Source organism: Channa argus, chromosome 20, assembly GCF_033026475.1.
Source record: "Channa argus isolate prfri chromosome 20, Channa argus male v1.0, whole genome shotgun sequence".
NCBI lineage: Eukaryota > Metazoa > Chordata > Actinopteri > Anabantiformes > Channidae > Channa > Channa argus.
The window spans coordinates 15,270,274-15,284,370 of NC_090216.1; the positions used below are offsets into that span (position 1 = coordinate 15,270,274).

At 40.9% G+C, this 14,097-nt stretch overlaps 1 protein-coding gene across 3 annotated transcripts in view; it reads right to left on the reverse strand.

Annotated features, from left to right (window-relative positions):
• Positions 1-14,097, reverse strand: part of arhgap22b (Rho GTPase activating protein 22b) — a 28,177-nt gene that overhangs the window by 12,154 nt on the left and 1,926 nt on the right. For 2 of the 3 annotated variants that reach the window (XM_067488838.1, XM_067488841.1), the window contains exons 2-3: positions 8,360-8,559; positions 3,757-3,844 (exon numbers count right to left, since the gene is read on the reverse strand). In XM_067488838.1, coding sequence (XP_067344939.1) covers positions 3,757-3,844; positions 8,360-8,559 — 288 coding nt within the window. Of the gene's footprint in view, positions 1-3,756; positions 3,845-5,161; positions 5,410-8,359; positions 8,560-14,097 lie in introns of those variants that run through there. The other variant, XM_067488839.1, reaches the window with a different exon arrangement.

Sequence of the window (14,097 nt, forward strand, 5' to 3'; positions counted from 1 at the left end):
CCTTCCAGCTATTAGCCATTATCAAATTACAATAAATAACAACCTGTGAAACCTACTAATGAAACAAAATCTAGATAAATTCTCTGATGACTTAGTAGTGAGCCTCACTCAAGTGAACATTTTTGCACTGCAATCAGTTGACAGGACTAATTTTTGGATATGAAAAATATTTAGCGTTTAGCGGAAAATATTTGTTTAAAAAAGTTACATGCTGTGCCTTTAAGACTTTGTAATGTGGACTTTGACCCCAGTTATATAGATGTGAAACATTTTATGAAGGGCGGCAGCCAAAACAAATTTTAGTTTTAGTGTTTTACAGGCCCCTGGCAATTGTTTTAGACAAAAACTTTTTCAGAGAATTCTACAGCCACATAGTCTAGTACCAGTATGCCTCAATGATAAACATGCTATGTAATTCATACATCTCTTAGCAAAAACAGAAAAATGATGAATTCTATTCAAAACATAGTGCAGGGAATGACTGGGCTGCTTCGGACTGCATTCAACAGGTTTAACTAATAAAGTGTTGGCAAGTGTATGAGCTCAAGATAAGCCCCGAGTCGTTCTCTTTGACTGACAGACTTCGGGAAAGGGCGGGAACAGCCCCCACACTGATAAACCAACAAGGATGGAGACTGTTTAGTGAGCGGTAAACTGTAATTTTACCTATGCATGGTTAAAACACAATGTTTGTGTGTTTGCTGCAACAGATCCGAAAGCTGTGCAACTGCAAGATGCGGTAATCTGTGCAACAATGAACGGACAGCATAATCATTGGGGGAGAAATCATTTCTTAAAAACAAGGCAAGGAGCAAAAGCCTTCATCACTCTAAGCCGATTATAGACTAGAGCAGGAGCTGAGCAGCTTTGTGTGTTTTTCCCCAAGGAGCCAACAGTCCTAATAATGAATGTATAGAAAACCGCCAGTATTGAGTTGTTATGTCTGCAGAATTGCAAGAAGACTGCAACTACACCTGCTGTTGATCTTTTCAATGAAACATCCTCAACCTGCACAGTAGCTCCTCCATTTAGATCTGATTTGATGTAACCTTTGTTGTTGGCATCATGTTACAGCTGATCTGCAAACTTTGACTGTCTCTCCCCACATGTCTAGTGTTTCTGTTGGCCTCCAGCCTGCCTCTCTCCTCTTTTTGGGCTCTTTGCATCTTGTTCCACCTTCGCTCCTCTCCCTCTCTGGCTGCCTGTACCGTATCCTTTTCTGCCCTGTCTCGCCTCCCATACGTCAGACCTGTCCGCAAGTTAGTAGCTCACTGGAGTTGACACCACTCTGCTATATTGACCGGCCCTAAACAAAACACACAGAGACTCCGAAGCATGGCAGCCATTCTAAACACAAGCAGAGACCTCCAGGCAAACACACACACAGAATGACAGAGTGGTATGCAAAGCCACTGCGGCCAGCTGCTACTGTTTCAAGCAGTTACATTGAGGTTCAATCTATAAGTTTATGGGTGTTTAGATACCGCTATAAAACTGTCTTTCCAGTAATGGGGCCATTTTTTAATTCCTAAAGCCACGGCATTTTTTTTTTTTTATCAAATATAACGTTTAGTAGAAATATCCTCCAAAACATGTCTCAGTGTGGAGAGGTACTGTCAAAGCCTCCTGGGACCCAGAGTCTCAGAATTACACTGACAGCAATGCAGACTTCTAAAAGTTTGTAAAAAAAAGAGTCTCACCCTTTTGAATAATCTGAGAATTTCAGTAATTTGTGTTTAATTAGTACATTTAGGGAGCGCAAAGCAGGAACCCGGCTAAGTGGAGCTCTCATGCAAACACCACAGTATTTGCAAAAACTTAATTTTAAGATATGCTTTTAAATACTATGAAATCAAATTTTGCCTCATGTCCTTGATCATATTAATATTAATTGTATTATTATATTAATATAATATCCTTGAATTACATATAGCAAGACCCTGAGAATAGGACATCTCCCCAACAACATTCCTCCTACTTCAATGCACAAAGACTTTGTGCATTGTGAATACCGTTCATTACAACGGAGCCAAAATGGCAGCCAGTTTCACGCTCGTTTTTTTCTCCAAACCGTCAGAAATGCAGGATTTAAACTTGGCAAACAATGGTTTTGTTAGGTTTAGACAAAAACATCAGGGGTAGGTTATGTTGTTAGTCAGGTGATTTACCTACCTGTAAAGTGACACATGACGGTACGGTTAGTAAGAATTTACCCATTTCACTAACTGTTGCAATAACAGCAGAAACAGTTGTCTCACATTGGACTCAAACTCAAGTCCTGTCTTTGGTTAACCATTTACACCCCAACCAGCGGCCTGACAAACTTAGAAGACTCTAAATTGTTGACTACAGCAGCTAGATAAGCGGTAAGACGAATACTCTTTTATTTTACATTTCTGTTTCCAAAAACAGATGATCTACACTCCCTACTGTTCTTGGACACATGACTAGGTTTCTCTCTGTGCTGATCACACTTGGCAGAGTTACTTTGTAAAAGTGAAACATGTACAAATGGCAGGCGAAGAAAGAAAAAAAAATAGACATCGCAATACAGGCAACCTGTGCACGGTGTACCCTGGGACCCACATAGGATAAGCGGTGACAAATGAGGGATGAATGGATGTTACTTGCTATTGTGATTTTATTCCTCATCATCTTTCCTCAATAAGTTTGACCAACTTAAACACTTTCTTAGCCAAATAAAAGTTAGACACACATTCTCACATCCTCCTTAGCGAGCAAAGGTGCAAAGTTTGTTGTACAACATAAAAAGAAAAAAAAAAAAAACACATAATGAGTTGATTCCAAACTCTTAACTGATGCTGCATGAATGTTCTTACCACACATTCTTTTCTTACATTCCACACAGGGTTACGCACACATACTGACAAATATAGACTTTAAGACAAATATACAAAAAAATAACCTTTTAAGGCCATTTGAAGTCAATCTAACCAGACGGTTCAGCCACGGAGCTGAGCTTCAAGGTACTGGCTCGGGGTACAACAAGTGAAGCGTGACGCCTCACTAACAGCCCTGGGATCAACAGCCGCAAAGCTGCCCAACATGATGGACGGGCAATTTGTTTTCTATTTATTTTGCGCTGCTTCTTGCAGGGACCCCTTTTCACACTCCAGGACCTGAAAATGTAATCCTGCTATCTGACATGTGTCCAGCTCTGAGGCCTTAATATGTGAGAAATAACCGATGGAGGACTGACCACTGATGACTACAGCAGTGAAATCCTCCAGCTAATAGTGCTCCCTACTGTTTGGATGTAGTATAACAGGCAGGCAGAGCCGATGAAATTCTTCAATTTCAATACCAGATTGCAAGTCACATGACAGGATATGTAATGCATCATTTAGAATGTTTTTTTTTAATTCATGCTTCCTTTATGTGCATTTTAGATTCTCTGTATGTGTCTTAAGAGTTCTTCTTAAGACACTTCAGTGTCAGCTCAGAATCTGCCCATTGATGTTTTTGGACTAAATATTGCCATTGTGGCTCAGCTAAGACACACTAGAGCAGCAAGAGGTGTATGAAAGCTATTTAGAAGTCAAAAATAGTTGCAGAGTGATATGGACTTCCAAACTCTAAAATGACATGCACTCCTATCACCAAAAGCACATGGTGGACAAGTGGTTTCAGCAGTAAATAGAGAGACACGAAGAATGGTGCAGGGGGTTTTCAAAGTGGTGTGAACCAGGGACCCACTGGTAGTGACGTTGGAGGAACTGGGTTAGCGAATCTCACCTGGGACAATTTCAAAAAGGTGCCTTCCTGGTTCGTCTGGGTTAGCCGTAAGCTCGTTGACCTGACATCCCTGGAGAGGGATACACCCCTAAAACAGAAACAGAAAATTGTTAGCATCCTCTGTTGGGTCCATTATATCATTAAATAACCACATTGGTCACAAAAATCAATGATATGTTTTGTTCACTCATTTATTCCTGATTTTTTTTTTTTTGTCGTGCTCCTTTTTTTCCTTTTCCTCCTCCTCTCACTCTTGCTCCTTCCTTCCTATAGCTCCACACTTAACCCCTCTAAAATTTTAAGCAGCTATCGCTGTGATTGAACAGGGACCCACACAGATTATCAGAATACATTATCCAGATCAATACCCATTAAGCCCTGAGAACTGAGGCCAAGTGAGCTGTGAAGAGATGCCAGCGTCTTTAGGTCAGCCCCGGAAATCTCCGGACTGGCATCCTCCATCAAACGGAGGGAGGAGGCTGCCAAACTGCCTCTACCAGAGGGCCGGTCTGTCGCCAACATTAGTCGCCATGGCGACAAATGGAAGGGGTGGGGAGCTGTGGATGGATGGAGCACAGGGGCAGGGCTGGAACCGGGGGAGGGAGAGCTCCCAAGGGTGCTATGTGCTCAGAATAACATGAGTAGTAGGCCAGGGATGAATGAATAAGAAAAGGCAACATGTCACCTGAGAACACCAATCACACAGATGGTGCAGGATAGAGAGCACAGCTTGTCCTTCTCTAGGTCTTAGCATGGTAACAAAGTGACTTTGAAGCAGGGCTCACGCTTTTTTTTACAATCATAAAACTGCCTCTGCAGGCACAGGCCTTCCACTGGTCATTAACAGATGGGAACAGTTGAACCTGGTTTGCCTGAGAATGACAATCATCTTCCTGGAGCTGAACCACCAGCCCAGGACTCAGAAGGCCTGATTGCACTTTGGCACCATCTCCCACCGGTGCCAAAACAGACACTGCACTGCTACACACAGACATTCAAAACTGCCGTTGATTAGTACCATGTGTATAGGCTGCAAATTCAGAAACATAGACACCTCACTGTTTAACACATGCCATGAAGCTCTGACCAACCCCTTCCCCAAGCTGTCTCCTTTAATACCGATCTTTGCTGATTCTGGATCCAAATGTAAGCAGCAGCTAAAAGAAGAGAGCGTTCTGTCGCTATTTTTACTTTGACTGACGCTCTCACTTACATGTCCCTTGGATTCAGTGGCTTGTTTAGTAAATCCAGTCTTTCCGTAGCACAATTTACAGTAACTGGGTCATGGTAAGGGTTTGATTTTATCATCAACTGCAAGTGCATCCAAGATGAACAGACTAACACTAAAACCTCTCACGCAGACACAGAAGCCATATTCTAGTTGGCCGTTGGCTGTAGTCCTTACGCTGTGTTCAGGTGCCATTTGCTCAGTCCAGATGCTCAATCTGTCTTTGTTGCTGCTGGTTCTTTGATGTGTGCTTGGCCTCCCTCCGCCCTTTCTCCTGACTACAGCATGAGCCCCTCACAGCGACAACAGTTCAGCTGAGCTGGGATGTGTTGGTGCGTTGCCAACGCAGGGGGTCACAGTGCTATGTGGTAAACAAACTCAGCAACAGTTGCACAGGTAACACAATAGCTCAAACATCTATATTCCGATTTTCATTATTTGTTATCCTAATTATTATTATTATTATTATTATTATTATTATTATTATTATTATTATTATTATTATTGTTTCGGTACATTTCTTGGCCCTTAACTATTTCCGCCTACTTTCACTCAGAAACACCATTCAAACTTCAAAACGTTCATCTTATTAAGGAAATATGTGCTAAATGCTTCTTAATATCTCTTATACTTTTTAAAATATATCGCTTTTTTAAGCAATTTTTTGTCATTCAAATGAATGGAGAGGTGCATCAGCTACTCTTCTGCTTTGTCCTCTTTCAGATTTAACTATTCAGGCATACTTCAGCCTAGACAGACCATTCAAACATTCAGCAAATTCACGGTTTTTGATTAACCGCAGTTTTAGTTTGAGGTACTTTAGGTGAATTTTCAACTTAACTCCATTAGTGGCTATTGCAGAATGTTGGCCCAGTGACATCACGTTAGTTTGTGGTTTTAGTTTATTTTCTCCTTAAAAGAAAATGTTTTACATTTTTAGAGTGAACATTTCTGATATTTCAGCAAAAGCCAAACATTCAGCTATTGTTGAATGGTTCAGCTTGAATTCAGCTTTCAGTAAAAGTCAACATTTCGGCTCTTTCAGCTTTACTTGGAAAATCTGCTTGGAAAGGCTTTTTCTAAAAATCCTAGAACAGATTTCTTTGGGACTAGCTTGAACTTGCCAGTAACAGTTATCTACCACGATACGAGGTCTCTTTACCTAAACGGCAAAGTGCAAACTGTGATTTTCCATCTTACACATACTGTAAGCAGGACACGCAAATTCAGTTGTGCTTTACATGGTGCCTTAAAAGCTACTAAGAGAAATCAGCTAAGCAATATTTCAGATTTCGGTTTCTTTGTCCAAATCCATAAAGCAAGCTCCAAATCTTTATCAAAAAAGGGAAAAGCAAATCACCAAACTAAGTCAACCAATAAGTCAAGGAAGAAGATGTCACACACTAAACTCACTGCTCCGCTGACAGCTGATTGCACCCTCATAAGCATTCAGCAAAACAAGTGTCATAAATGTATAATTGGCTGTCTTACACTGTGAGTCATTGCAGCTAAAGATTAACTTTGGATTTAGAACCATAAATGACTCCTCTATTAACACCACCACCTGTGTATATGTCTCAGAGCTACACAGATCTATTGTGTGATATCCGACGTCCATTTGTTCTGTAATGGACTAATCCCCACATGATGAAAAGGCCTGGGAAACCTGTACAGCTCTTGTGTGAGGATAGACTTTCCTTCCACCAATTATTAAATCCTTTCATCTTGGTTAGGGTGGTGGTCCTGTTCTGTTGCGCTGAATGGCCTTACACCTCCTCCCTGACTCACTCCCAGTCTTAAATTTCCTATTGATTAGAAGATGAGACAAAGAAAAAAAATGGCCAGAATGACAGTGTCTCACACATCCTGCTCTTAAGGGGGGGAGGACATGTGTGTGTGTGTGTGTGTGTGTGTGTGTGTGTGTGTGTGTGTGTGTGTGTGTGTGGAAGCGTGCACGCCTCTGAGTGTATGTGGGTGTCTGTGTGTGTGCACATTTAACCATTTGAATCTGTGGGGAGTTGCAAATCAATTTAGACTGGAGGAATATTGGCAAGCTTTGATTAAAGGCAGTCTGTCAAAGCCTTCAGTCATTATTCCCCACAGAATGGAGACTGTGGGGGCGAGAACACGTCATTCTGTGTGTGTATAACGTGTGTGTGAGTATTTGTGTGTATTTGTGTGCGCAAAAGACAGTGATGGCAGAAGACTGCTGCCTCCGTTTAATAAACAGCAGTCAGTCACACGGATAGAAGTCTCAAGAAATCAATACAAGTGTTGAGAGTTCAGGCAGGATTGTAAGAAGACGATTACTGTGCTTTAAAGGGCATCAGTGTGTTCGTGTGTGTTGCTCATTTACTTTGAACTGGAATTACAGTAGAGACATTGTGACTCAGCACCTGGCCACGCGATTCTCCCCTCATCACAGGAACAATGGGATTGATTTCACATTTTCTCTGCGGGTATTTGTATGATGGTTTACTAATGGAGGAGGAAACCAGGCATCACATGCTGCTATTTATACTGATGCACTAAAATGAGGGCGGTGAATCATTATTACCGCTGTCTATCTTCATCTCTTGTCAAATATAAAGCATATAGAGAAGTTGTAATGCTGGTTGGTTTTAGATGTTTTTCATGCAGGATTTCGTGATTAATGCACCTGTCATGACGATTAGCTGGCCTTTTCATCTAGACCAATAGCTGACCCTAACCCTAACTACCCAACCTTGTTGCCTAACCTTTGCCTTTAAAGTCTATTTTCTGCAGGAATTAACTAGTTCAATCTCACCTGCTAAGGACAGCAATTAACAATCTCCTTCTGAAACCAGGTCCTCTGATTTTACGTTACCCACAGTGCCACTCAACCACTGACTGAGTCTGTGGGTGTTACACTAGTAGCTAGTTTGCCCTAGGCAAATATGTATCATCATAAAAACGTGAAAACATCATAAATCAGGGAGGTCTGCGACTGGTAGTGTCAATGCAAACTTTGCATGCAGCCAGTGCTGTACATACTTTACCTCTTGTCAGCCCTCGGGGGAGGGGGGGGGGGGCCCTATGGGCCCCAAGCAGTTGCCTGCCTTGCCTGCAGGCAAAGAGCTCCTCTGATTAATATGACATATTCACCATGTTTATACACACCCGCTGTAATTTGGGGTTCAGTGTTATGTGCTAAAGATCACTTCCAGGGAGAAATGATTCTCAATTAACTCACCTGGTTAAACAAATAAAATAAACAAACTTTTAAACCCCTAATTATTAACCAACCCACTGTCAGTGGGACAGTGCTCTCTGACCCTTATCTCTTTGCACCACAAATAAATCTTTCACTGATTAAGTGTGAGCCGAGCGATTCTGCCAGTGTTCTGGTTTTACCTGCGGTTTGGTTTCTTCTTCATCTTTGTAGAAGTAGAGCTGATCCGAGCGCAGCACAAACCACCGTAGCTGCCAGTTCTTCATGATGCTGCGCTGCTTCTTTAGCCAGCCGGCCTTCAACGCCCCCTCCTGGAGGCTCGGGGAGGCCGGTCGGCACGGTCCCCGCGACACTTCGCCCATCACCATGCTCTTGGACCTGGCTGCAAACACACACAGACACACACTTTAAGCAGTGATTCTAAGAACGGGTGGTTCTGCTCGGTTTATTACATTTCTTTTGCTCACGCCTCTTCGTTTTCTCTCCAGTAGAAGCTTGTGCGCTCCCTCATTCTGTACGCTGTGTGTGCACATACATGTGCTGCCAGGCTCTGCAGTCGTGAACACACACACAACCTCTTGCCCCAGGCTGCTACGCCTTAAATGAAGGGAGTGGGAGTGCAGAGACGCAGCAGGCACAAATAATAACAGAGAGCAGACACACTACACACAGCCTCAGGTGACAGAACCCCCCCACACACACACACACACCACCACCACCATTATAGAGGTTTTTGGAAGATCCTTATTGTTTGCCAAAAGAATAGCAGAGGTTTTTGTGCTGATATAATGGGACCACATGGGACTGACTGACCGAATCATTGTCAACAGACATGTGTAACCTGAGCTTACTGAAGGACACGAAGGAGAAGGCAACAGCAGTTTTTATAGCTTAATATGACATGAGGTTTTTAACCACAAGCTTCTCAGGTTATCCTCGTGTGACAAAAAAATCTGTTTCACTATGATTCTTGAATTTTAAAAAGAAAAATATGTTTGTTTGTTTTTTTTTTTTACAACAGCAACCAGATGGTTGCTCACATGGCTTTTTTCAAGCACATGTCCTCAGCGTAGAAACATTTTAAGGTTTGAGGTTTTGCACACATTGCACAATACCACAAGACAAAAAAGGGTGTGTTCTGGGCAGGCAAATAATGCAAAGCTATTTGATAATCATGTATAATTTATAGAAACCAATTGTGGAAACATCTTTCCCACTGGTGTATATTTGGTGCCACACACACACACACACACACACACCCAACATAAATGAGCAATTCTCAGAAGGCGCAGAAGAAGGAAGGAGCTGGATAAATGGTGAGAAGAAAATCAATGTTTATTCTTTTTTCTTGTCTCATCTCTCTCTCACGTCTACGTTTAGCTTAAAAGACACAGCTCACGTTTTTATTTTATGTCACAGCCTCATTCAGCAGTCTGCAGCAGCCTGTTGATCGTGTTGACTGAGTAAGCCTAAAGGGAAAGGCCCTAACACACACACACACACACTCTTTGTATATTTGTGCAGCTTAATGCTGCTGGATCCAGTAGATTCTAATAGGTTCTCTACATTTATAATGTGGAAACTTGGCTTTATTTGTGTATCATTGTAGAGTTTTCATTGGGATTCTTGTTCCTAATTGTCCCACGCAAGTAGCTCGCCAGTTTCCAAACATTATTAAAGGTTTATTTTTTTAACGTTTTTCCTTCAGAGTAATTTCAGTGTGTGGTTAGCAACCGATGGAACAATAACTTTAGCTAATCCTTTCCTTCCTATTAGTATCCATGATAATAAGGTTCTAATAACCTGGAATTCTTTTATTTAGTTTCCTGTCTTTTGCTCTTTTCCTCTACTTCTCCCTCCTCTACCATTGCTTCACTTATTTATCCAGTTTGGCATGTTTCCCCATCTCCCAGTGTTTCTCCTCCTTTGACTCTCTCTGATTCTTTTCTCTCCCTCTTCATGTTCAGAGCTGCTGGTGCTGCTGAACAGAAAACCACAAAGCTGTTATTACTCAGAGAACACGAAGTGCACACATGCATATGGACACAACACAGGCACATATACTGCATATGCTTTATACAACATATACAACAAACTGAAGCACATTTTGTCAGTTACATTTGTTGTTTGATAAAAGGCACATTTTCTATAGCATTTTAACAAAGATATGACTTATAATACAGATAAAAATAGAAAGAAAAAGATACATTTTATGTGTAGCATAGTTATTATACTTTTGAATAGTTTCATGTAACTGAATTTTCATAAACAGTATCCAAGCTCTGTATCCAGGGGCAGGGCCAGAGGGTTGATCAGGGGTGGCAGAAGCCCCCACCCCCTGTGTCTCTGCAGCCACATCCTGGGTCCATGCGGGTATTGCCTGAAGGGGGGTGGATGTCACCTCTCCCTAATTATTTGTTCTCACATATTTTTTAATACAGCTTCACATATTTGGCACTAAAGTGTGAACCAACACTTTCATTAATCATAATAAACAGTGTATTTTATTATCGGATCGTTACTTTTTATTTATTTTTATTTTCTAAATGTACCCCCTGTCTTTTCATTGTATGCCCCAGTTTGCCCCCTTTTAACCCTTAAGAATTCCTACTTATCCTGGGTTTTCCTTCAAACTATCAGCATCTTCAAATTAATCTCTTGATGAATCTAGATTCATCTTTAACCTTTTTATTTTCATATCCTTTACTTTCTCCTCTGCCAAAACTGCTGGATGAATAAAGCCACAATCATACCCCAGAAATATTATTACATCAACTAAGGAAGTGTTTTATATCATTATAGTCACTTTATATCAGCTATACATAAAAAAAAATGGTCTAGATTTTTCTAATGGTTGCCAAAGTTTTACAGAAAGCCAACAGTAAATATTTTTATTCAGAAAGACCTTTCATGCTAGTAACAAGACTCTGGTGTCCAGGTCTTTAATCAGAACGTAAGATTGTACTATTTGTTATCATTATTAAAATATTTTGCAGCTAGTCCCTCTGCCACCCTTTCAAAGTTTAATGTCCTACTCTTTCCGTAGACCTTCCCTGTCCTCTTAGACTGCTCTGTTTTTCCACAGCAAACCACATCCCTTATGTCTCTCTGTCCTTCCTCAGTGTTAGAGCACCACTGTTCAACACATCAGCTGCCAGTGGATCATGGATGAAGTGGAACATACACTGGCTGATGATTCACGCCTGAGTCACAACAGCTCTTTTATTTTAATATATTTTTTTTTTTCAGTGTGTTAATGTGCGTGCGCCAAGCTCGATTACTTTAGGCGCCAACTTGGAACTTTTGCACAGTGATTCAGATCTTCCTTGGCTTGGGTGGAGCTGCTTGGTGGTCACTTCTACAACTATCAAGTACAATGCTGAAAAGAGCACTTTTTGCATAATCACTGCAATTTCCTGAAATAGCATAATTGTGGCTCACCCATATATGGTAGTAGCACTTAAGGAAGGGCTGAGTCAAATAATGGGCTGCACGTCATGCCTGCAGATGTGCAGTTGCCCACATTTGTTTATCATGATATACTCAAGTCATAATTTACATAAACTGGTCCATGTCTTATGCCATTTCAGGGTCATGGGTGAATAATTCTAAACATGGAGCTACCAGAGGCCCTTCATTCAGTCATCAGTTTATATCATGAACATGTGTGTTGGTGGAAGGAGTCGGTTTACTGTAGATCCCTTCATAAAACACCAACTGATAGCAAAGAAAGAAAGCTTTCCTGAGAAGGTTAGAGGTCATTCACCTTAGTTTTTAATACTCTGATGAAAGTTATTGCAGCTTATTAGCTGTGTTGCTGTCTCCAGCATACTGCTCCACAAAATAATTGTGTCAGACAATGTTGAGAGAGAAGTCAGTGGTATGACTGAACCATTTGAATAAACTAAAATAGCACTGTGCAGAAAAAAAAATTGACTAGTACTTGAATGTTTCCAACTAGTCAGCACGTTAACTCACTTGGTGCACATGTTGCCCCTTCATAATATCCCCTGTCAGCAGCCCCTATGTCATTAAGCCACTAGCCCGACCATCTTGCAAAGAGAAACACGCTGCCTTGTTCTGATGCTGCCATGACTGTTATTACACAATGTTTTTCCCCATGTTTAATTACGCCAAGTGACAAAATAAAATCATTAATGAGCTGCAGAATAATCCAACATGAACTACAAGAGGCTGCAGAAAGAAACATTAATAAAAAAAAAAATCAGTAATCATTCACAAAGAAATGTTGCAGAACGTAGAATACGACGATCCAGCTTGATACTACAACTAAAGGGAAAACTGGGCGATGCTCATCCTTTTAAAATCCTACTACCTGCAGAGGCTATGGATTCATATAATCCTTATCAAATTCAATTTGATCTGCAGCAAAATTTGCAAATTAAATGAGCAATGCAAAAACTGCCTGCTGTTCACATAAACCTTGATTCACCAGTGTCATATATAAGTATGTTAGTAATGTGAACAAATGGCTGCAGACTGAAATCAAAACACATGTGCTATGACACATGAAGGGAAACTTGATGCTCTATACTCTCACACACATATGCCTCAACACACACACACACGCTAGGCCCTTATGATGTCACTTAATGCAGCTTGGAGCCGTGCATTTATCATCGGCAGGAAATGGACGTACATCATAGAGGAGCCCATCCATTAGCATCGCATGGCGGTTATTTCACAAAGACAATACTCAACACACACACACTGGCACACACACAAAAGCGCAGATGCAGGCATGTTGGAGGAATTCAATTTCATTAATCTGTTTGTGTAGTGATGTATGACTTATGGAAAATAGCAAAGAGAGTTACATGTGCACCAGTGCATAACTTCCAGTTTGCCTATCACTGTTGATTAATGGCTTAACAAGAGTCTGTGTGTGTGTGTGTGTGTGTGTGCTCGTTTGTTCGTTCCTTGACAGTCTGGAGGTGTGGCTTAAAACATGAAAACTGCAGTGTATTGCATCTGATCTGTGTGCATATCTGTGCAGTTCATCTTACTGTATCATCTCTACATGCACAATTTCTGAATGCGTCTGTGTGAATGAATATGATTTTTTTTTTTTAAATCTAAGCTGCTTGCTCTTGCGCACAGTATCCAGTCATGATGCTGTTCATTCATATGCCTCAAAATGGCAGAATTACAGAGCGTTGCTACATCGCAGGATTTTGATCATAAAACCATGGTAACAAAAGATCAAAAAGATGGAGCAAGAGAATGAAGCAGCTGATATGTGGGTTATTAAAGCTGCCTGATTTCATGTGCCAACCGAAGAAAAATGTAAACAATACGTTTGTTGTAACGGTCACTAAAGCACAGGAGACAGATTTATCTTCATATCAACTGTATCCAGTTTATAAATTAGAAGAGTTGCTCTGGAGAGATGGAATACGTGCACTGGTTACATGGGATTTCAGGAGCAAATCCAAATAAGCAGTCGGTAAACAAAGCTCGTTTGCCTTCTCGAATGAGAAGCAAATGAGTTAAGTAATGTAATACCCATCTTATGTTTGTGTGCTAAATGAGGCTAGAGCCAGGCAATATTAGCTTATAGCATCAAAACGTGGGGATGTAGTGCTTGTGTAATAAATCAATCTTCAATAATAACTAAGTGTACATTTTTTTTTCCCCATTTTAACTTTCAATTACATTTATTTGACCACTTAATCAGAAATAACTGCATTATGTAAAGCCAATCATCTCGCACTTTGATTCAGCCAATTTTGGTGTCACATAATCCACAGCAGCCTGAGCTGATTTGTCATCTACAGTATGCTGCACATTAATTTGGGTAAAGATGGACCTTGAGATGAATAGGATTAGAGTTAGGTAGTAGGTGAACATGTTTGGGATTTGCAGAAACAGTGGTCCAGATAACATCCCCAAAAAGACT